This window comes from Triturus cristatus, chromosome 4_1, assembly GCF_964204655.1.
Source record: "Triturus cristatus chromosome 4_1, aTriCri1.1, whole genome shotgun sequence".
Classification (NCBI taxonomy): Eukaryota; Metazoa; Chordata; class Amphibia; order Caudata; family Salamandridae; genus Triturus; species Triturus cristatus.
Genome location: NC_140585.1, coordinates 803,660,386 through 803,684,740, shown reverse-complemented (window position 1 = coordinate 803,684,740; position 24,355 = coordinate 803,660,386). Strand labels below are relative to the sequence as shown.

At 47.7% G+C, this 24,355-nt stretch overlaps 1 protein-coding gene across 3 annotated transcripts in view; it reads right to left on the bottom strand.

Moving 5' to 3' along the window:
* TBK1 (TANK binding kinase 1) overlaps positions 1-24,355 on the bottom strand; it is a 517,762-nt gene that overhangs the window by 63,638 nt on the left and 429,769 nt on the right. For all 3 annotated transcript variants that reach the window (XM_085653411.1, XM_085653412.1, XM_085653410.1), the window contains exons 14-17: positions 23,163-23,284; positions 22,275-22,351; positions 20,084-20,123; positions 6,241-6,342 (exon numbers count right to left, since the gene is read on the bottom strand). In XM_085653411.1, the coding sequence (XP_085509537.1) occupies positions 6,241-6,342; positions 20,084-20,123; positions 22,275-22,351; positions 23,163-23,284 (341 nt within the window). The remainder of the gene's footprint in view (positions 1-6,240; positions 6,343-20,083; positions 20,124-22,274; positions 22,352-23,162; positions 23,285-24,355) is intronic.

Genomic DNA, 24,355 nt, shown 5'->3' with positions numbered 1-24,355 from the left:
TGTGATTTTGAATTCCTGGGAGATGTTGAGCTAACAGGAAAATGTTCTGAGGAATATGCTCTGTGCTAATTGAGAGAGCTGGAGAGAGGGCGTCCCCCCTTGTTCTTGTAAATAGTACACTGCTGTCATATTGTCCGTGCAGACTACGACAGCTTTGCCTATTATGTGTTTCTGGAATGATTTTAGTGCCAGAAAGATTGCTAGCAACTCCAAGTGGTTGATGTGGAGTAGCCTTTGCTGAGGTGTTCATGTACCCTGTATGGTGTGATGAAGTAGATGAGCTCCCCAGCCGGTGAGCAAGGCGTCTGCTGTTAGCACAGTCTGTGGAACCGGCTCTATAAACGGTCACCCTTAGGAAAGGTTTTGGGTGTTCCACCCCTGCAGAGAGCGATGTGTGCGGCCCTCCACCAACACCACCAATCTGTCAGCTGACCTTGAGCTTGGTTCCACTGACGTGCTAAGCATTCCTGAAAAAGGGCGCATCTGGAGTCTTGCATGAGGTACTATGAATATGCAAGAGGCCATCATCCCTATTAGTTGCATGAACACTCGAGCTGGAAGTGAGTGTTGCGGTTGGAATTTTGCTTGCATGCTTGCTATCCTGGCTGGACTGGGATATGTAAGGCTTTTTGAGGTGTCTATTGTGGCATCTAGATATTGTTGGATGTGGGATGGTTGGAGGTGAGACTTTGCGAGGTTTATGGTAAACCCCAAGTTGTGAAGTAGATGTATTGTGGCGTGTGTGTGATTTACACACTGGATATGTGTCTTGGCTTTTAAATGAGCCTGTCGTCCAAATATGGGAAGACGTGAATCTGTTGCCTTCTTAAGTGGGCTGCCACAACTGCCAGACATTTTGTGAAGACCCTGGGTGCTGTGGTGACTCCGAACGGGAGGACCTTGAACTGGTAATGCTGGCCGTCTACCACAAACTGAAGGTATTTCCTGTGAGCAGGGTGAATGGGAACGTGGAAGTAGGCGTCCTTGAGATCTAATGTGGCAAGGAAGTCGCCCTGTTTGAGTAACGGGAGGACCTGCTAAAGAGTGACCATATGGAAATGCTTTGATTGTATGTAGAGGTTTAATGGTCTGATGTCCAAGATGGGTCTCAGGGTTCCGACCTTCTTTGGAAAGAGGAAATACAGGAAGAAAACCCCTGTGTTTTGGTGATGCAGGGGAACTGGTTCTATGGCATGTTTTTGTAAGAGGGAAAGTACCTCCTGTTTAAGAAGCGTTAAGCATTCTGCCGACATTGGACGCTGTCTGGGTGAAATGTGTGGGGGAGTTGAAGTGAGCTCCAGGCAATAACCGGATTGGATGATTTGTCTCACCCACCTGTCTGTGGTAATGTTGTTCCAGACAGTTCGGAACTGTAGCAATCTTCCCCCGACCGGAGTAGAGTGGTCCGGGGAAGTGGTGGGAAGTCATTGTTTAGGGGTTTGAGGCGGTACAAGTGTTGGTAGTTTTGCCTCTACCCTTATTGTTATTGCCCCTGTAGTCTCCTCTGTAATAGCCTCTTGTAGATGAGGTCTGTGTTGGACTCTTGTACGAAGTGGAGGGGTTTTTGGGGGAAAAACCTCTAGAGGCACCTCTATAAGAGGAGCAACAAAAAGAACTTCTGGGAGCTTGCGATTGCAAGGCTCCCATTGATTTGGCAGTGCCGGTGTCCTTTATCATCTTTTCTAAAGATGAATCTACATCGGGTCCAAAAAGGTGTTCTTGATCAAATGGTTGGTTTAATATAGTGGTTTGGACCTCCGGCTTCAAGCCGGAAATGCGTAGCCATGCATGTCTGCGTAAAGGGACGCTGGTGTTAATAGCCCGGATGCTGTATCTGCAGCATCGGGAGCACAACAAATGGAGGTATTTGTTATTACCTTGCCTTCCTGGATGAGATCATTTGCTCGTGGTCTTGTATTGATCTGGAAGGTGTTGTAGTAGGGTCTCTAGCTCGTGGTAGTGTGCCCTATCATATCTTGCGAGCAAAGCCTGTGTGTTGGCAATCCTCCACATGTTAGCTGCTTGGGACACTGTTCTTTTACCCGACGCGACCAGCAGTTTTGATTCCTTATCAGGAGGTGGGGCATCTCCTGTGGTTTGGTAATTGGCCCTTTTCCTGGCGTTGGAGACCACTAAGGAGTCTAAGGGATTTGCCCTTTAATATAAACCGGGTCAGATGGGGCAGCTTTGTACTTTTTTTCTACCCTGGGTTTAATGACTCTGGCCCTTACAGGATCCTTAAACACTACAGGAGCATGTTGATTACCCCTTTTAACATGGGGAGAATGGCACTGGACCTTTGGGATGGTTCGAAAGAGTCCATGAGGAAATCTTTCTCTATAGGGTCTGTATGTAGGTTTACCCTGTGATATTCTGCTGCCCTGTGTATAAGTTGAGTGAACCCTATAGTGTCCTCAGGAGGGGATGGCCTAGATGGGTAGATGTCGTCCTGAGGTGTGTCTGGGACATCTGGTGTGTCATAATCCTCCCATGGATCTTTTGGGGCACTAGGAGGTCTGGGTTCCCCTAAAGGGTGATCATCCTCCATGTCGTCAAAGGTGTCATCATCATCTGGAGGTGGAGAAGATGGTGAGGGAGGTGAATATGGGATAGGAGAGTGGTGTGGAGGGGGAGGAGGAGAAGGAATCCTTAAGGGAGAAGTAGCAATGTCTCTTTTTCAAAGGAAGTGGAGCTGGTACAGGTTTTTCCATTTTCCGTTTCTTTGAAGGGCTAAGTATGAGTTGACCTGTTTTGGGGCCTTTTTGAAGTGTTTTTTGGGTCGGATCCGGTCGAAAAAACTCCTCCACTGACGTGTGTTCTTTCGGTGCCGACTTTTTGGGGTCCGATTTTGTGTGTGTCAGGGGTTTTGGAGTCGTTTTGTGCTCTTTAGGCTTGGAATCAGGAATTTTCTTCGATTCTGATAGTGCTTTTGGTACCGACTGTTTTTTCGGTTCCGGTGGTATTTTCGGATCCGTAGGCCTGTGCTCCGAAGGCTGAGAACCCGAGGTTTTTGGAGCCGGGTGTTTGCTCGGTTTCGACGATTTTTTTGGAGCCGGGGCGTCCGTGCCAGTGGATACGGAGGTAGGCGTTGGAGTGGAGGAAGGCATTGGTTTCTTTTTCGGTGCCGAGGATTGAGTTTCGGCACCAATGGCAGGTTGGCTCGATCCCGAGTGGCCTGAAGGCTTTTGTATCGGCTTCTTTGCCGAGCCCGGAGGCGGGGCGTGAGAAGTTTTGTCTCTGTGTGCACCTAGGCCCGAAGGTGTGACCGAAGTCTTTTTGGGAGGGAGGGAGGTGGGGGGGTGGGGAGGGGTCGACGTCAGTACTTACGACCCGCTGCGATGTCTTCGAGGTCGGAGTGGTCGGCTTCGGAGGAGCTGACGGCGCTGTGTTGGATCTGCTCCTGCTCCGGTACATTGATGCCTTCCTGGAAGATGTCATCGTGAATGGATGTCGATGATCGAGCCATTGTTCTTCGAGCTCGATGGTCCCGGATCGTCTTCTTGGATTGGAAAGAGGCACAAGCTGGACAGTCTTTGGCCTTGTGCTCGGGTGAAAGGCAGAGGTTACACACCTCATGAAGATCTGCGTGTGGAAACTTGGATCCACAATTAGGACACTTTTTATAGGGAGTCCTTTCCATGAGCTGAAGGCCCAATGGCGCAGGTAGGCCCGAAGGCTTGCGTCGATGACCGGAATCGAAGATTTGAAGGTCTGGGGAGATGCGTTTCGAAGGGGAACGCGATCTAAACAATACCGAAGTATGGGTGAGGATTTTGTGTCGAAAAGATGATCGGTAACGACACCGAACTGGAGCGCGATGAACACATTTGAGCCTGATGGCGGTAAAAAACAATCTGACGATGGAGTCGATGCCCATGCGCACTATTGTGTAAAGGAGGAGCCACCTATCCCGTGACTTCCAAAGACTTTCCAGGACAACAACAAAGTGCAAACATCCGGGCCCAACACCAGATGGCGATCTATGCAAAGTGTGTGATCTACAGCTCATATGCCTCGAACAAAAAGATTTTGTATATGGTGCAATGTTTTAAGCATTCTTCAACGTGTTATTTTTTCCTACCTTGGAGATTTTAGGAACGTAAATATTTGTCTGGTTTATTATCCCAAATGAATGAGTATCGTGATTGCACTTTTTTTATACTGGCTTAGGTCACTACTGACATCATTTGTAATTGTATATTTTTAGGCAATGTAATATTTTATTTAATGAAGTGTATCCTTGATAATAAACAATATAAATATTTGTTGGAATAATCTATTAGCTAAGGACAGGTTCGGAAATTATGATGTTATGTGGCTACATAGTCGCGCAGGCTTAATGAACTTAAGCCTCTTATGTTGCCTAGACAGCCAAGCCATGAATAATGTGAATTCATATTGGTATAGTGTTTTAACAGCAAGTCAAAGCAATAGACCAAACCCCCCTGAGGCGAAATTAAGATTTATTGCACTGCTAGAACATTTTCAAACAGCAGGCCCCTTAAAGTAGCAATTTAACACAGAGACAGTTTGGAACAGTACAATGATAAAATGGTATTCCAGAGGCACAAAAAGCAAGGTTAAATTGTTGGCTCAATCACTTTTTTGTGCATTTATACATATATGTTCCGTATTATAACCAGCCATTTTATGTGTGTGTGTATTGTTAGACTTTTTGTAGGTTTAGTTATTCATTAACCTAAAAGTACAAAAATAAAAATCCAATGCTCAGAAGATCAGTCAAACAGATGATTAAAAAACGTAAATTAAAATGTTGAAAAAATAATTTGTTTTTTAAGGTTTTCTAAAGCAGCAAAGATGCCCAAACCACTGCAAGGGGGTACAATAAACCTACACATGACAACACAGCACTAAATTAAATAACAAAACAGACACAGCTGAGGGCTTTAAAGAAAAATAACATACTTGGTAATCCACGGAAAGTAGTATGTGTTTTCAAATATTTGCTAAAATGTATCTGCAAAACCTACAATTTTTATGATGTCAAATAATTGCACACTTTCAAGCATAGCTTCAAGTTAATTGTGTTTGTTTTCTGTTCATCTTTATTCAGAAAGTCAAAGGCATTATTTAGAAGAGCTATAGCGAGGAAGTATCCGACCAATATGGCTCTTTGTGTTTAATTTGAGAAACAAATGTGTAACAAGCACCAAAGATTTTTCTCTGTAACGTAGAGACAATGTCTTGACAGAATAGCAAGTGGTCACCAGTGAAAAGAGCTACCATGTGCTTGCCCTTATATAGTAATGCAGGAAATATGTCTCTCACCCTGCGCATCCACCAGATCAGAGATCCATATGTTAAGTAGAGCATGGGAAGGTGCTCCACCCTTATTCACTTTATTTTGACATTCCAATTTCATCATAACAATAACTGTTCTTTATTGACGAAAAAAAGGACAGTGTTAAAGGAGTCATCCAAATTCTTTGACATACATCTTGTCTCTTCTAGGGAAGCAGTGCTGGGACAGCTGTTGGGGGCTTAAGTGTGGCATGTTGGCCGGCATCTCACAAGTGAATGTTACCTATGTACTCAACACCCCAACTATCAATAAAATATGCAGGTTTGCTTTGTTCTTACCTCAACAATAACTTTTCTTGATGGTCCAATCAAGGCCCAAATATTGTGGTACAAAGCAAGATAAGGCGAAGGCACACTGCAGAGCAGAAGCTTTTCCCATAAAACAGTCTACTCTACCAAGTGTAATGGAAAATTAAACAATTGCACAGTGTACTGGGGCAGTCTCCAACTTAACATTTTTTGTACCCACAACATGAAGGAGAAACCAATATGGGTTCTAGGACATCTGGTTGAAGCAGTGGCCACTGCAAAAGCTGCACGAGTGGCTTTTCATAAAGACCTTCCGTATGAGTATGAGGTTTTCCAATTGAACAGTCATTCTTTACTACTCTCTTACAACCCTGTATCAGAACACAATGGGAAAACAATCATATCAGAACTATCCTTAGACAGAGGTGGTAATAGGAAGTGGGCAGCTTCAGGGAGAAATGAGGGCGCTCACAAACTAGGGAAGAATATTTAAGTCATGTTTGACAAACAATACCCAGTTTCAAGAGATGATCTGAGAGGCCCAATCATGGCAGTGAAAAACAAGTCCCAGATTAACCCCTGCCTCTATAAAACCAGCAGATTTACCTTGTGTGACATGCACAAACGTTGTAGTTTAAAAATATTTTATAGAAAAAGACATTCACCTACCTCATCCAGTCCTCTGCCTGATTCAAAAATGTTTCATACTTCAGAACACATTCATCCTTGAAGAGTGACAAGGCTTTTGTGGCATGCAAATAAAGTTTCTGTCTGCAAAATAAATGTGTAAAAGATGTCAAACTCCAACTTTACAAGGAGAAAAATTGGTTGGTTTCCTCTTTTGGAAGATGCATCACCTGTCTATTCAAGATATTAAACCCATCACTTTTCAATGCTATGCTTTAAATCCAAGCATAAGCCACACTTAATGTGTGTAACCCAATTGATTACAGGAAACAAATGAAAACAGGACTGAAATTCTTGTTTAGGAACGACCCCTCCCAATTAGTCTAAATGATATATGGCTGTTTCACATACTCCTAAGTAAATTTTAACAAATGTTACAAACAAGACATTTGACTCGCATCAATTATTAACCATGACATTCACAATTTTTGTTTATGGAACTAAAAGTTGCTTGGAGATTAGCCCAGTGTTTCAGACATTTGCGGACTTTTAAATGCAAAACTGAGCAAATCTGTACAAAGCTAGAAACTGTGACCCATTGTAATGAACATCTGCAGAATTCAAGGACTTCAACTGCTCCTGTCATTTCAATGGCATAAGTGGTGAATGAATGCGTTTACTGTTTGTAGGCCAGAACATTTGTGGAAAGTCACTAAGGACAGCCCCACGGACTGGATAAAAGTAACACATGAATGCTGACAACAATTCATTTAGCGTTTTGGCTCACAAAAAAGCCCAATAATAGTAATAGTATTTAACAATTAAACCAGCTATACTTTATTCAGTGCCTCTCGCTGGTCAGATTGCTACTATTAATTAATCGTTTCTACTTTACTTTCAGAATAACAAATGTCCTCATGTGCCAGACTAGATTCATAAAAAAAAAAAGATTTTAAAAGCAGTGCTCCTGTTCTCTGGTAGGTGGTGCTGTGCAACCCGTACCAATGCTAATTTGTTCCAGAAGCTGACCCAAATATAAGCCCAAACCCATGGCTGCCGACGTAAATTTCTTCCGGGAACTCTTCCGATACCTCAGACGCAGACCGTAAAAAGCATGCAGTGGTCCTGCTTTATTTAAAGCTCTCCAGGTCTGGACCTCTTCCTCACCAAATAGGTGGAAGCAGTCAAAAGACATGTTCATTATGGATGTCCCTAGAGAAGCTTGTAGACCTTGTCCACGTGGCGCCAAATCACCATGCTAGTTCCCATGGCCCTACCCAGAGAGTAAGTGGAGTCCTGGCCCAAAAGGATGACAAATTTGGTCACATCCCCACCATCTTTAAAAGTATGAGCAAGGAGGAGGAGCCTAGCGCGCAACCAAGATGGCCGCGTAGGTGCGAGGCTCCCGAGGACCTCCGCAACCTCCTACGTTTATCCTGTCTTCATCCTGCATCGGTTGAGGGGACTGTGTCGGTGAGCCTGAGCAGAGGTGGTACCCGTTTCCCGTTTTCGAATCAGACCTCGGGTGCCGGAGTGAGCACCGATTGAAGTTTGCGGCCTACTTCTCTCCTGACCCCGGATTCGCGTTTGGGGGCGACCCGGTGGCAAAGTGAACAACAACGGCGGGCTGGGCTCGCGGCGCTCTTTGTGTTGGGGTGGCCTCGCTGGGAGACCCTGCCTGCCTGCCTGCTGTGGCCCGCTCCGCCGTCCTGGGGTGGCCCCCCGGAGCTCGTGGCCTTGATTGCTTGTTTTTTACTGCGTGGCTGGTGAGGGTGTGAGACCCGCGACGATGGCCACGAAACAAGATGGAGATCGGTTGAAGGCCAAGTCGACCCGGCGTGGCGCCGCGCATCAGGCCAACATCATGGACCGCTACACCCTCCCGAAGGGATCTCCCGGTGGACCGCACAAGTCCTCTGAGTGCCCCCCGGATGCCCCGGATTTGCCCACAGATCTGACTCTGCAAGACGTCATGGGCACCATTGCTGAGATGAAGGCCTCGGTGGGCCAGCAGTTTGACACCTTAGCGCATAAAATCGACGCGGTCCTCGTTGATGTCAACCTGGTGAGAGCTGATCTCTCGAAGACTAACGACCGGGTCGATTCTTTGGCCCACACCGCGTCGGGCCTCACGACTGAGGTGGCGGCCCTTCAAACGGAGGTACACCGGCTTCGTCAGGCGAGTGCGCTCATGGATCGGCGCCTGGAGGATTTCGAGAGCCGGGCCCGGAGGAATAATATCCGCATCATCGGAGTACCTGAGGGACGGGAGGAGTCGGCGGCGGATCTCTTTGTGGAGGACCTGATCACTACCCATCTCCAGCCTCGGGGACTGAGTAAATTCTTTGCCGTGGAGAGGGCTCATAGAGTTCCCGGGGGAAGGCCGAAGGTCGGAGCCCCTCCGCGGCCTCTTATTGCCCGTATTTTTAATTTTCGGGACAGGGATGCGATTCTGCAAGCCTCCAGACTGCAAGGGCCGATTAAGCTGGAGAACATGGAGGTGAACTTTTATCCTGACTTCACCCAAGCGGTCCAGAAGCAGAGACTGAGCTTCTTGGGCGTCAAGCAGCGGCTTCGGGACATGAACTTAAAATACGCCATGCTCTTCCCGGCCAGGCTGCGGGTGGAGGTGGATGGTCGCACTCACTTTTTTGACCGTCCTGAAACGGCCGGGGACTGGCTGGACACTTTGTCTGGGGGTCGGGATCGGGATGGCGGGGGGGGGGGTTGCGGGAGGAGACGGCCCACTGGACCGGGACTGAGGTGCTGATACTGGGACTCACTCTGGACGAAGATGCTGCCGCTTTCGGCCAAGCTTAGGGTCTCTCGTTTTTTGTACTCGTTCTCCCTCCTTTGTAGGTGGTGCGGGGTTTTGAAGGGGTACTCTTTCCTCCTCTAGGGGGTTTACCTAGTTTCAACTATATAGGGGCGACAGGCACACTGCAGGTTGGGGGGGCTGTCTGGGCTCATGCAGGGGTGCAGGGAGGGGGGAGTTTTGTTGGGGCGGTTGGGTTGGGGTGGGGTGTTGTTCATTTGTACCACAAGGCAAAAGTATCGTCGTGCTATTTCTAAAGTGCTCTCGGGGGGACGAGTGATTGCTTTCGTTTATGATGGGGGGTAGGGGACTGAGTCTTTTGTCCTGGAACGTTAATGGACTGGGGGACAGGATAAAACGAGGTGTGGTCCTGCAGTTCCTGAAACGAATTTCACCTGACATAGTTTTTCTGCAGGAGACGCACCTCATTGGCAACTCCTTTCGTGCTATGAACCGACGGGGCTACCGCCTTCTGGCCCATTCGGGCTTCACGTCTGGTTCAAGGGGTGTGGGCATCATGGCCAAGACCTCGCTCCCGTTGGAAGTGGATGAGGTGCTCCATGACGACAGGAGACGTTACACGGTTCTGGTGGGTAGAATGGAGGGCAGAGTGATTATTTTTGTTTCTGTCTATGTCCCGCCAGGGCTGCAGACGACCACCTTTGCGGATCTGGGGCGCCTCCTCCTTGGCCTTCCGGAGGGGATTCTGGTGGTTGGGGGGGGGATTTTAACGCGGTGGTTTCCGGGACTGAGGACCGTCACCCCCCTAGGGATCTCCCCCGTGCCCAAGCGTGGTTGTCTGGCCTCTTGGATACCTTGGGGCTGGTGGATTGTTGGCGTTTGAAACATCCTACGCAGAAACAGTACACCTTTCATTCCGGGGCCCATGGCAGTCTCTCAAGGCTAGACTATGTCCTGGTGCCGGCGGCGCATGCGGGGAGGATCGGGGAGGTGCGCCATTTGGCGCGGGGTATTTCAGACCACTCCCCGCTCTTATTGCACTTCGATATTCTCCCGAGGGGAGAGGGTAGGGTGGTCCCGATTAATCCCTGGTACCTGCGTGACCCCACCATTCGCGCAGAGTTGGTTAAGTCCCTTAAGCGATATTTTGATGATAATGTGGGGTCTGTGTCATCGGCGGTCTCGCTATGGGAGGCGTTTAAGACGGTGATTCGGGGGGATGCCCTGTCCCTTATTTCCCATTCCCGGAGGCGCGAGCGGGAGGAGGTGACCCGTGTTGAAACTGAAATAACTGAGTTGGAGGGTGACCTCGAATGTGGGGTGACGGATGACAAATTACATGTTCTCCGACTCAAGCAGGCGGCCTACAAGGCCCTCGTCACGGAGGCGGCCAGGGGCCTCAGTAGAGAGCAACAGGGGAGACTGTATGATGTGGGTGATAAGGCTGGGAAATTGATTGCGTGGCTAGATAAAAAGGAGAGAGCGAGTCGAGTTGTCCCGTCGATTGAGAAACTGGATGGTGTGTGTGTCACTGAACCGGAAGAAATTGTCGATTGCTTCGCAGAATATTTCCGTGGGGTGTATTCCCCGGTGTCCTCCCGCTCGGAAGAGGATTCCCATGCCCTGCTTAGGGATATCGCGCTGCCCTCCCTTTCGGAGGAGGACAGAGTGTTGTTGGACGCCGCCCCAACCTCTGAGGAAATTGCCCTCGCCATACGCTCGGTCGCTTCCGGCAATGCCATGGGTCCTAATGGTCTTCCCATCGAATTGTACAAGCTGCGACCGGATACGCTGGCGCCACATCTCCATGCGATGTTCCTCGCGGCCCGTTCGGCGGGTTCCCTCCCGCTAGACCAGCGTCTGGCTACTATCGTGGTTATTCACAAGGAGGGGAGGCCGCGGGACCGGGTCACGTCCTACCGGCCTATTTCGCTGCTGAATGCGGAGCCCAAAATTCTCGCCAAGGTGTTGGCTAATCGGCTGGTTGGCGTGGTGTGCGATTTGATTCACCAGGATCAGTCCGGCTTTATCCCTCATCGCAACAGTGCGCTTAACCTGCGGCGCTTGCATGAGGTGCTCGCGCGTGTCTCGTTTATACGGGAGCCGGCCATTTTGGCATCCCTGGACGCCACTATGGCGTTTGACACACTTGAGTGGCCATATATTTGGGCGACACTGGCGAAGTTTGGGTTTGGCCCGGGATTCATCGGTTGGGTGAAATTGTTGTACTCTGGACCGCTGGCGCAGGTGGTTGTGAACGGTAGAGTGTCGGCTCCGTTTGAGCTGGGCAGGGGCACGCGGCAGGGCTGCCCATTATCACCGCTCCTCTTCGCGCTTGCCTTGGAGCCCCTGGCGGAGTGGCTGCGGTGGCATCCTTCTATTCGTGGTCTCCGATGGACCCCCGAGTATGAGGACCGCGTATCTCTTTACGCTGATGATATTCTTCTGTACCTGGCTTCCCCACGTAAATCATTGATAGTACTGGTTGATGTATTGTACTCATTTGGCCTCAACTCCGGCCTTGTCATCAACTGGGCTAAATCGTGTGTGTATGTCCTCTCTGGGGAGGATCCTATCCTTCCGCGGGGTTGTCCTATCCAGATCGCCCCGCGGGGATTTAGGTACCTGGGTGTCTTCATTACCCTGGACGCGGAGGCCCGATATAAACAGAACTTGCTTCCCCCCCTCCAGCGCCTGAAGGAGGACGTTGCGCGTTGGAGGCGCTTGCCGCTCTCGCCGCTCGGCCGGGCGGCATTGTTTAAGATGATGTCGCTGCCACGTTTCCTGTACGCTTTGCAGAATACAATGGACGTTGTCCCGGCGCGCTACTTTCGCGAGGTGGAGAGTTTGCAGCGCCGACTGTTCTGGGAGGGTAGGCCGCGTATCGCCCTGGCAAAGCTGACGCTCCCGTGGTACGACGGGGGGGTTGCCCTCCCAGATATCAAGCGATATTACTGGGCCTCCCAGCTGGCTGCGATCAATCACGGCCTTTACGGGCCCGCCCTAAACCCAGCCTTTGAGATGGATAAAATGTTACTGCCGGGTGGTGACTATAATCGGGCGCTTTATTCTAGCTCGCATGACGCGCGGCTGACGGGCCCCACGCGGGTCATGGTACGGGTGTGGCACACGGCTAACGTGGCGATGGGGTGGAAGGATCGCTTGACCCGGGCGACGCCACTATACGCATCTGAGCGGCTGGGCTCCCTGTGGACCTCGAAGGGCTTTGAGAAGTGGGACGTGATAGGCATCAGCAGGGTGGGCGATCTCTGGACGAGGGGGGGGATTCAAAACGTTCGATGTGCTGCAGACAGAATTCCAGCTGCAGGACAGGGAGTACTTTCGATATATGCAGATCCGTCATGTGTTGTGCTCCGTATTTCCGGACGTTGCCTCCATCCCGGAGTACTCCCCTCTGGAGGATAGAGTGCTAGATGGGCATGTCCCGGACGGCACGATTTCATTAATTTACAAAAAGCTCATCAATGACCGTTCGGGACTGCTGACTGGCCTTCGTGAGGCGTGGGGGGCTGATGGATTGGAGCTGGATGACGAGGACTGGGTGTCTGCGGTGGCCTCCCCGAAAGAGGTGGCCATACCGGCCCGCCTTCGCTTCGTCCAGCTCAAGATACTCCATAGGGTCTATGTTACGGGGCCGAGGCTGATGCGTATGGGCTATGCGGTGGACGGGTTGTGTAAGCGTGGGTGTGGTTCTTTGGGGACCTTTTTTCATATTTTGTGGGAATGCCCGGAGGTGGTGCGATTCTGGCGTGGTGTGCATGAGGTTTTGCAGGTAGTTACGCATGTGCCGCTGCTGCCTGAGGCGAGGAGATGTCTATTGAATGTGTGGGAGCCAACCGACTACTCAGTGCCGCAGACGTGGTGGGCGACTCTGGGATATATGGTGGCCAAACGTGACATTGCGCAACTGTGGGGATCCCAGAGGTCGCCGACTGTCTCGGCGTGGAAGGACAACATGGATTGGTGTATGTTTCGGGAAAAGGTGGTGTATGTTGCGAGAGGTAAGCCTGGGACATGGGTGAAAGTATGGGGCCCCTGGAACGCCTACCGTGGGGGAATCTGTACCCCGCCGCTACTGCCTGATCCGTCACCGGCCCCGTCTCCTTAGCCTGTTTGTCTTCCCGGTTCTGGGCAATGAGTCTACTTAGTCCCCGTCCTGACCTATTCCCCCCCTCGATATTCCTATGGATCGGTGGGGTCCCCCCCCTAGGGGAGCACATGCTGTTGTTTCCGACTGTGGGTTGCCTTGTGGACTTGTTTTTTGTTGTTATTTATATAAAAATGAAACCGTTGTGTGGGGTCCGGATGGTGTGGCTGCCAACGCCTCTTTCAACTCCTGTGAATGCCCTTCTGCCGCAGCGTGCGTTCTACTGTCTGTATTATATGCTCCTTCTGTTTGCTAGCGGCCGGCCTGAAGGTTGTAGGCCCATCTTTGTATATTTTTTGGATTCTGTAATAAACGGTTTAAAAAAAAAAAAAAAAAAAAGTATGAGCAAGTGATGGTCGCAAGTCTTCTAGGACCGCGGGCAGAATCTCACCAAACACATTCCAAAGTGAGTGGGTATAACATTCAAGTAGACAGATGGAGTTAACGGTCCTCAGGGCAAGACTAGCTGAAGAGAACATGAGTTTGCCAAACAACTCCCTGTCAGAGTAGTTGGAAAGGGATTTGGGTTTACTTTGCTAGTGGATGCCTGACCACCAAGTTCTCAGGAGTCGGATGCGGAGTAGTTAGAAAGGGATTTTGGTTTACTTTGCTAGTGGATGCCTGACCACCAAGCTCTCAGGAGTCGGATGCTGGGTCACAAAATATGGCTTACTTGTAGCAGGTCTATAGCACAGAGCGACCTATTGGTTGGGTGGGGGTTGTGATAGGAAAGGAGATCATGGCTTAGCTCAAGTGCCCACTGGTGTGTCTGCAAGGGCTTTATTAAATGGTGAAAGAGTTTCCATCTGTGCCTGGCAAGGCAATGAGACCTCTGTAAGGACATTAACTTTAACCTCCATAGTGGGAAGGTGAAGGTCCAGAACCGTAACAGCCCTGCAGGTTACTGTGGCAAAGAATGTACTCTCCTCCATGTGAGAAAGTGCCATCTTTCTTGCATGGTATGCCCACACTTCTTGCTGAATTGCTGATGTACTTTGACTGAGTGTGCCCTGGGCTCTTGCCAATCAGGTACCCAGGGCCTGTGTTCCTTCCCTAAAACTGAATGACAGCCTAAACTCAATTGGCATTTCTGGCCACAGGTCAGCCCCTGGTAAATGGTACCATAGGTACCCAGGGCACTGTGACCAGAGAAGGCCCCTAAGGGCTGCAGCACTGATTGTGCCACCCTTAGAGGCCCTGTACCCTGACACACACACACTTTGCAGGCTGAGTGTCTTGGTGCAGAACAAAACAGAGTCGACATGGCACACATCCCTGTGTGCCATGCCCACAACATACACTGCCTTGGCATACCTCAGTCACCCCTCTAGCTGGGTGCACTATGCCAGTGGTGCGGGTACAGGTGCATGAGCCCTGTACCCCTACAGTACCCAGGTCCATTCCTGGGCACTGTAAGTGCAGTGCTGCCATTAAGAGTATATGGTGCTGGGAGGTCGTCAACACGAACTCCACAGCACCAAGATGGCTCCACTGAAGACTGAGAAGTTTGGTATCAAACTTCTCAGCACATTAAACCCACACTGATGCCAGTGTGGGATTTAATGTAAGATGCACGACAGAGGGCAACTTAGAGTTGCCCCCTGAACCTAACCTACAATCCACGTCCTGTCTGAGGGGCTGCCTCGGCTGCCACACAGCAGACATGTTGCTGGACCCCTGGTAGTGAGCCATCCGCTCTCCTGGGCCTGCAACAATGCACATTCTGGGCGAGGTGCTAGGCCTCCTACCCCAGGAGGGGCAGGGGAAGCTTCAAAGGCATGCCGCCTTAGTGAACTTCTCCAGGCCACTTGCTGTACTCAGCAACTGGCCCCCAGCAGTTCTGACCCCCACTCTGGCAGGAAACCCCAAGGGAGGAAAGGGGCTGTGCCAGCCTCTGCCAACCCCACCCCTCAGGTGGGGGAGGCAGGTGAAGCACATCTACGGGATCTCGCAATCTTGAAGATGGGGAGCCCTGCCCAATCAGGACTAGGCTACTGCCCCCCTCCCACAGGACAGTGGCAGGATAGGGGGTGTACCCACCCCAGGGAAGGGACCCATTGGTCCCTGCCCTTTACCTACCTGTAACGCCCCTAAATTTAGTATTTAGGGGCTCCCTGAACCTTCCTTCCTCAGATCCCGAATCCGAAACAAGCAAGAAGATCAAGAAACAAGAAGACCTGCCGTGCAACTGCTAACAAGAGGAAGACACCAACTGATTTGGCCCCAGCCCTACAGGCCTGTCGACCCTCGAACCTGTTCCTGCTAAACCCCAGCATCTCGAGTGGTCAGCAACCTCAAAAACTCCGGAGGACCTGACTGCCTTGTGACTCTTAAAGACTGGGACTCCCACGAGCAGTGGTTCTGCTCCAAGCAAGTAACAAGCCCCTGGTGCCAACCAGGAACCGTGACTCCTGCACACTCTGCACCTGCCAAGCCTGGCCTGTGCCGGAGTGGACAAAGACCACGAGGACGTCCCCCCGGCGACTGTGACCCCGAATCCAGCACCCAAGGACGCACCTCGATGCTCCTGACGATGCCTGCAGCCTCAGAACCAGGGACCCCTCGAACCGCGACCGGCTGAGGGTAAGATTTCCAGAAGGAAAAAGACACCCGGCGCACTTCGGCCCCCTGTGCCCACCTAACCTACAGCTTCCCAACTTACCTCTCAAAGTGGTGGTTGCACCTGAAGACTCTCTGTCCCCGAGCTTGCAGCCTTTGTTCATCACTGAGCTTCTCTATTGAAATCCATTGAGCGCCCGACGGCTCAAAAGCGCCCTATACCCAGCCACCCGAGTGCCCCTGGGAGTGCAACCTCTGTCCTAATCTACTTCCCCACTTGCCCTGAGTAAATTACCAGGAGGCCAGCTCTCACTGCTACGTGGCCTGCTTGCCAGCAGCCACCAACCAAAGGCCCCTTGCCCGCCATAGGCTAACATTGGGCCTAACTCTCTCTGCACCCGGCTGCCCCTCTGCCGCTGAGGGTGTAACAACTGTGCTTACCTGACCCTGGGAGACCCCTGAGTCTATGCCCAGAACCTTAACTCTGCCAGTCGAGTACTTACCCAAAAGCCGATAACTCACTTTTCTTTCATAGGTAACATTGACTGGTTTCACTTGGAAATTCTTTTAAGTGTCGAGTTTTGAAGCTTTAAAATATTCACCTAAAATCAGCCGAATAACGAAAACTAAATTACTCACCTGTTATCAGGAGAGATCCCAGTGCTGGATCTTGGTGCCCAGCACCAAGCCTGAAAAGTAATTACAACCGTACTTACCAATAACGTGATTTTCCTCCATAGGATAACTTTGCCTGGTTTTCACCAGACTTCTTCTAAGTTTCGATTTTTGAAACTTACAAATATTCCTTAAAAATCGCCTGTATAACAAAAACGATTTCTTTCAACTGTTTACAGGAGATGCACCAGTGCTGGATCCAGGATCCAACACTGAGTAAGAAAAAGTAACGATAACCCCACTTACCTGCTAAGTGAATTTCCTCCTATAGGATAACATTGGTGATTCTATGTGAAAAAGTTTCCAAGTGACAACTTTTAAAATACAATAATATTCCTTAAAAATCATACCTGTAACCAAAACGTTTTTACTCACCTGTTTCCAGGAAATGTCCCAGAACTGAATCTAGGATCCAGTCCTGTGGTAAGAAAACTAATCCAAAAAGTAACTTATTGCATTTAGTTAGAAATTCCCATTGAGCTTGATGTATAATTGTGTTTGAATTGTGTTGCCTATTGCTCAACTGTACCTATTGCATTCAAAAGTCTATTGCCTATTGAAAGTATTTAACTAAAGCATCTCATTCTGAGAATGTATATTTTGAATCCTATTGTTGGTTCTAAAATAAAACAACCATATATTTTTATATACAAACCATTGGCCTACAGTTCAGTTCTTGAGTGTGTGAGACCATTTGCTGCCTGAGTGTGTACAGCAAATGCTTTACACTGTCCTCTGATACTGCCTTACTGCTTGGCCAAGCTACCACTTTAGAGAGTAAGGTTATATCTAACTTTAGCCTCTGCCAAACCTCTGGGGACTGTGGACTCTGTACCTATTTGGGAACAGTATATACAGAGCCACTTTCTTACACTCCATTGGTGGTCCAGGAACGGAAATCAGGCTAGTATTGGGTGAGGTGTCCAGTCCAGTGGTCTCCAGGTAAGCCTATATACCAGTCATCGGCATGATGAGGAGAGCAAGGTCTTCCCCATCCCTTAAATTGCCATCTCCAAAATGCTGGGAAGAGGTGTGGTGCAGCGGCCAGGGCGGCTAACTCCGGAACACGGGGGTTCACGGTTCGATCCCCGGCGGCAGGTTAGCCCAGCACCTTGTGACTCTGGACAATAGCTCGCTTAATCTTCCCGACGGCCCCCAGCGCCGGGACACCTCTCCGGAGGTAGCTGTGCGCTTTACAAATGCTGGTATTTCATTTAATTTCAGCAGAGTCAGAGCCAGAGCCAACAATCTGGTGCAATGTATGAGCATGGCTGTGTGATAATGGGATAGTGTTTGAGTCCAATGGGTTCACAATATGCCGAACATGTCAAGTTCTGAGTGTGGCCTAGGTTGAGCAGACATGTTGAAGAATTAGTGGCTGATGCAGTTTGCGTCTTTGAGCAATGCCGGTACAGAACTAAAAATGGGTTTAAGGAGTCCAGACCATAACAAAGGGGAACCCTCTAGCAGAAATCCAACTGGAAGACCTGCAGATCCTTTGGGCTCACAGGCGCGCTAGAGAGAACCAGAAGTGACCCAAAGATGAAAAGAATAGCCTCACGAAAGGCTTCGATTAGATTCACAGTCACCAATGGACAAGTGAATTCGAGTTGAATTAGAACAAGAGATGGAAAGGGTTCCTTGAGTCAGGATCAAGACCAACAGGCATGGTGACACCCCCGTGCTTTCTCCAAAGAGTGGTAGGAATGGGGCCAAGACCCTCCTGGACTTCTTATGTTTCTTTGTGAACTTACTCGAAGATATGGTCTTCAAGAAAGATCGGCCTCTGAAATGGTTTTGGCAGCTGGTACACGCTCTTGACTATGACTTGGAGCAGGACCTGCGTGGGGACTGCCAGTGTTCAGCCACGTAGAACTTTACATCTTGATCTTGGATGGCTTTCGGGTTATTCGGGTGCAGCACGTTCCTGGAGATCTGTTGCAGACATCAGTATACGACAGTCCTTACAAGGCTTAAACCCGATCGTCTTAGGGGGTGGCATCCCTTTCAGGATTTTTTTTTTTTTATATAGAATAGCTCTTCACAAGTGAAGAGTGGTGCTTCGTATCTTCATTTGAAAGTGCAGAAAGAAAGGAACTGATGTGAGCACACATGGGTGGCACTAATATGAGTCTCTGCTCGTCGCTTCTGGCGCGGAATGGACACTGAGTCACAAAGTGCCACCTCCTAGGGCACACGAACACTACTTTGATATTTTTCGGATCTAGTCTGGAACCTGGGGACATTTACAGGGTGAGGAAGCAGAATCACAGTATCCATCAGAGGCAAACATTCTAGAACTTTAATTGCTTCAATCATTTGATGGCATATGTGGTGGAAGAGATGTGCCTTCATCTACACTTGAATGTATATCCAAATCATCATTCAATGTTTTTAGCGACATTAAGCACAAACTGGATAAAAGTGGTGTTCAAATGTTGACACAACCATTTGTCAATCTTTTGGATAAACCTGAAGGCCAACAGTTGAGGTTCAGGTAAGTATACTAACAGTCTCTACCCATCAACTTTTCAATCCTTTATCAAGTTAATGTAATTGGCCAGCTTAATGAAAGAGGTTGCACTTTAACCTTTTCTACACTTCCCTGTAGAATAATGCTTTGCTGGCTGTAATATGTAATCGGTATTTGACGGGAATATGATGGCAATATAACACATTAAAATTATACATATTGCAAGCACATTTCTAAAGCATAATTATGAACCTATGCACTGTTGTCTGGAATGCATTGCACTCAATGTATTTGAACATATGCATTAATTATGAGTACATTTATAGTTCTTAAATCAATAGCATTCATATAAATTCTATATTTTAATAAGCTTAAACGGCACTTCCTCCAAAGCATTGTACAGTACTTAAACAATATGGCAACATATTAAGATCATCATTGGTAGGAAAATGCCATCAAGATGTCCTTGGTGAAAAAACCTGGAGGTACACATAGCAAATAGGATTGGGTAGAAGGAAAATATGGAACAGAAATCAAATACTGAGATGTTAGCCTATGATGTCAGGTGGGTGGTGGAACTCTACAGACACACAGAAACAAAACGTTAGTGAGATAGGAAAAGGAAGCCATTGAAGCAAAATCTAAATTGTGGACTGTAGAGTACTAGATGAATGCATTCTGCACATATAAACATAATTTGTGTGTAACATAAGGAGACAGACACTTCTAAGAAGACACCTAGGATGCAGAAAGAAGACAAAGGAGGGAGTAGAGAGAGAAAAACATCAGACAGATGACGAGTTGGGCAGGTATAAAAAAAGAGGAGCAGAACAAATCTGTTGTGTGAGAACTTACATAAAGTGAATGAAGGGCTATCCACCATTTCATAACAGAAGACAAGAACAAGTTGAATAATGAAGCTGGGAAGTATAGTTAGAAAATGACAAAAATCTGACTATCTTTCAGCCACTGCATGGCATTTCAAAAGGTATGTGCATTTGTGTTTTGTTCTGTTGGTCTCTTATGCAAGAGTAGCCATCCTAGGAGAGAGAACGCGTAGTATTAATTTACTGCATATACTGGGCCCCTCTGTAGTGTAAGCATCTTAAATGACAGTGAGGTGAGGCTATTGAGAGCTCGAACCAATACTCCTCAAACAAACTTGAATGCCAATATTTTGTTGTAAAATTGATATTAAAATTTGCCACCTTACAAGACGAAAAATTAAACTTACTTGTCAAATTTGTGTATTTGTTCTTCATTATATGGAAGTCCTAGAAAAGAAAGTTAAAAAAATTACATTTCGAATCTTCACATTGTTACAGTTTGCACAAACCTCTCACTAATCTTTAGAAGAGTGTCTACATTTCCACACTGGGTGGAGTTCTAAATATACACAACATTTATTGTTGACTCTTTGTTCAGCATTGGATAGACGAGGCAAGAATAATATTGAAAGCATGGGGTTGCTCCAAACAGTTACTCTCATTGCAACTGAACACATTCTATATACTTTCAGCCTCTGGAATTCTGGTCTTCGATCCTGCTTGTTTTCTGCCTTGTATCTATGTGAGTAGGAGAAGTGAATGGAAATGCAATTCAATCAATGAATCAATCAGCAGATTTGTAAAGCGCGCTACTCACCCGATAGGGTCTCAAGGCGCTGGGAGAAGGGGGAACCGCTATTGCTCGAACAACCAGGTCTTGAGTTGTTTCCTGAAGGAGAGATGGTCCTGGGTCAGCCGTAGGTGGATGGGGAGGGAGTTCCATGTCTTGGCCGCCAGGTAGGAGAAGGATCTTCCTCCGGCGGTGGCTTTGCGGACGCGTGGGACGGTGGCGAGGGCGAGGCTGGCGGAGCGGAGCTGGCGAGAGGGAGTGTAGAAGGTGAGGCGGCTGTTGAGGTATTTGGGGCCCATGTCGTGGAGAGCTGTGTGTGCGTGGGTGAGGAGTCTGAACGTGATCCTCTTGCTGACGGGGAGCCAGTGAAGGTCTTTCAGATGGGCGGAGATGTGGCTGTGGCGGGGGATGTCCAGGATGAGGCGTGCGGAAGCGTTCTGTATGTGCTGGAGTCTTTTTCTGGAGTTTGGCTGTAGTTCCCGCATAGAGGGTGTTCCCGTAGTCCAGTCGGCTGGCGACGAGGGCCTGGGTGACCGTCTTTCTGGTTTCGGTGGGGATCCACCTGAAGATCTTTTGGAGCATGCGTAGAGTGTTGAAACAGGATGACGAGACGGCGTTGACTTGCTTTGTCATCGTGAGGGAGGAGTCCAGGATGAAGCCCAGGTTGCGTGCGTGGTCCGTTGGCTTGGGGGCGGTGCCCAGGGCAGGGGGCCGCCAGGAGTCGTCCCAGGCGGCGTGGGATGGTCCCAGGATGAGGACTTCTGTCTTGTCTGAGTTCAGTTTCAGACGGCTGAGCTTCATCCATTCCGCGACGTCTTTCATTCCTTCTTGGAGGTTGGCTCTGGCGGTGGCGGGGTCGTTGGTGAGGGAGAGGATCAGCTGGGTGTCATCGGCGTAGGAGATGATGTTAAGGTTGTGTTGGCGTGCGATGGTTGCGAGGGGGCTCATGTAGATGTTGAAGAGGGTGGGGCTGAGCGAGGAACCTTGCGGGACGCCGCAGATGACTTCGGTGGCCGCGGATCGGAATGGGGGGAGGCGGACTCTCTGGGTTCTTCCGGTGAGGAACGAGATGATCCACTTCAGGGCCGTTCCTTGGATTCCGGTGTTGTTGAGGCGATGTATCAAGGTGCGGTGGCATACGGTGTCGAAGGCTGCTGAGCGGTCCAGGAGGAAGAGGGCAGCAGTTACATTACGTTCAAATGATGTTGAAAATCTATGGTACAGACCCATCCAAACATCGATATTTAAGTGCAAGATTGCATGAGCTATCCAGATTGTTTGGCAGTAAACCTTACATTAAAGAAACAAATTTTACGAGATTCCAGGAACTTGCAGGCAATCCATTCTCCATCCTGGAATAGTAGTCTTACTCATGAATAATCAATCATGCTAAAATCCAACAGAAAGTGGTGCTAAGGAACTAGAGGTGTTCATCTTGAGTACACTCTGGTAAAACAGCATCTTCAACAGCAGATAAGAATATGCATTTTTCAATTAAACAAATACATGTGGTTTGATTAGGTAAAGATGTATTTAATGACCCAGACACATTTGTTGGAATGAGTAGCAATGGTAAGATCGCCAAAACAACATACTGTAGAAAAGTGATTTGTCCAAAAAGAGTAAAGCAGTCTCCCATCTTATTTCTAATTTTTACATCTTGGAAATTGGAAATAGACTGTGAGGAATGTGGCACATTTTTTCCCGTTAATTGTGGGGCAAGGAAATCTCAGCTCATTTCTACACTGAAAGTACTTTACAATCCAACACATAAGAAACATGCATGTATGGGTAAGTGACAAACTTACTCCGTTCTGCTTTGTCTTTTTTGAACTGATGATTAATGTCAATTATGGAATTCAACAGCACCTGCAGCCTTTCAACACTGTTGGAAGATGAGTAAAGAAAGAAAGTGAGATTATCAGTAATACAATCCAAAAAGTAGATATGGTACAACAAAGTGCATACAATAAAATACTGGGACAGGGTAACAAAATAAATGGCTCTAATCAACACAACAAAAATAAAGGCTGAGCGGTTTGGTACAAGGTTAGAGGCTTGCACTTTAACTTCTACTACTTAGATTTAAGATCAAGTTTAAAAAACAGTTATACTTTTAGCTGTTCAACTGTGCTCTTGGGATTAGTTTAGTTCCAGTTGGTTAGGACAACTGGTGGAAACAACCATTCCAAACACTGTACTACCAAGCAGTTTCAAAATGCATCATTGGGAGCCAGCCTAACATTTCTGTTCCTTGTATGTGGCAATAAGGGTGGGTGTAAGTACTGTGGCCGAGAAGTGCATTTATTACAAAAGGCATAGTGCTTTCAGAAGCAACTTATGCAGAAAGGTGACGGGTGGGGAGTGAAGAAAATTAACAAAGGTCGCGCATAAAGGACTTCAACGGAGTGAAGGGTGTGAAACTGGATCTGCAAATTTCAGGTAGATACCAAACAGTCAAGATGCTCTTGAAGTCATTCTCGTTTTAGCAACTAAAGTGAATACAAAATGCATGAAAATACATACATGAGTAATAAAAACTTTTTTGAAGATAGAGGATAAGAAAAATCAGAGTAAAAACTCTCACAGCTCGTGGAAGCTAGGGAGATTGGTGCATCGGGTTTGCACTCTTTATACTTATTTGTGTTAAGGGCAGTTAACCTGTATATGCTTTAAATACTGAAAATAGAACGTACTTTCTGTCACTTGGATGTGTTCCTTGGAGACTTTCCCAACCATCAATGAGAAGTCCGCCAGGAGAGAGCTGTCTCTTAACATCAAGCAAATTTGTCTCGATGGATCCTTTGGAACTGGAGAGCTGCAAAGGAATTTAACAAGCAATTACAGCACTTCACTATCCACACTTCTCTAAATCTACAGCAATGTAAGACTGCTATTAGTGAGAAAGTCCTGACAACAGAAACTGTGAGGATTCAAGTTTAGACGCTTAAAAGCTGAACGTCTTGCAATGATCTTTTAAGAATTCTAACCAGGAAGTAATGTACAGGGTGACAAAGAAATGCTCAGGCATAAACAACCGTTTAATAACAATTTATGTAAGAAGCCAAAGTGGTTAAACAGTCAAGACATGTCATTCTTACTTTATCAATTTCTCAAACTACAGTTATTAAGTATAAGTGCTACAAGGGATATTAAAAGGAGGCAGAGACATTCCTCAGTGCAGAGGTACTGATTTAAAGATCAGCTACTTTTCTAAAGGAGTGGATAAGGACGGGAAGGGTGTTGATAGGAATTTACAAATGTAGAGTCTTCCGGGGAAAATGTGCAAAATATGTATCCAGTCAGTTTGAACTTTGGAAGGTTAATTTGTTCTGTCTTCTATTTAAAAAAATGGTGTTCTCGGTTTGGAGTGTATCTGCTATCATATAGACAAAGGTGCAATGGGAGGCAAAAAATGTCATCATCATGTGTACAAAGATTTAAAAAAATATACATCTTTACTGGTTTTAATGAAATATTACAACCAACAAATGGATGTTTCAATGTTATACAATGACATTCACCAAATGTGTTCAGTGTCACATTTATTCTGCTCTAACACTGTGCTACCAAATAACAAAAAAAATATGTAATAATCTACAAGGAGTTTTTTTTCTGAGAAACATTGTATTAATTATGCCGAAGAGGGATAAAGTATTGCATATAAGCATAGTAAATTTTTCTAAATCTATGTTGTGTAGGTGTGTGTGCACTGAGGGAGACGTTACCAACTTTTACTTCTTGTAGATAAGAGCAATATCTGTTAGGTAAATTTGGAGAATGTAGATCAATGTATGATCAAGATTCCTGTCTATATGAGTGATATGGGTGTTTATGACAGTAAATCATCTGATGCACAAATCAGCTCCAAAATATTATATTCCATATC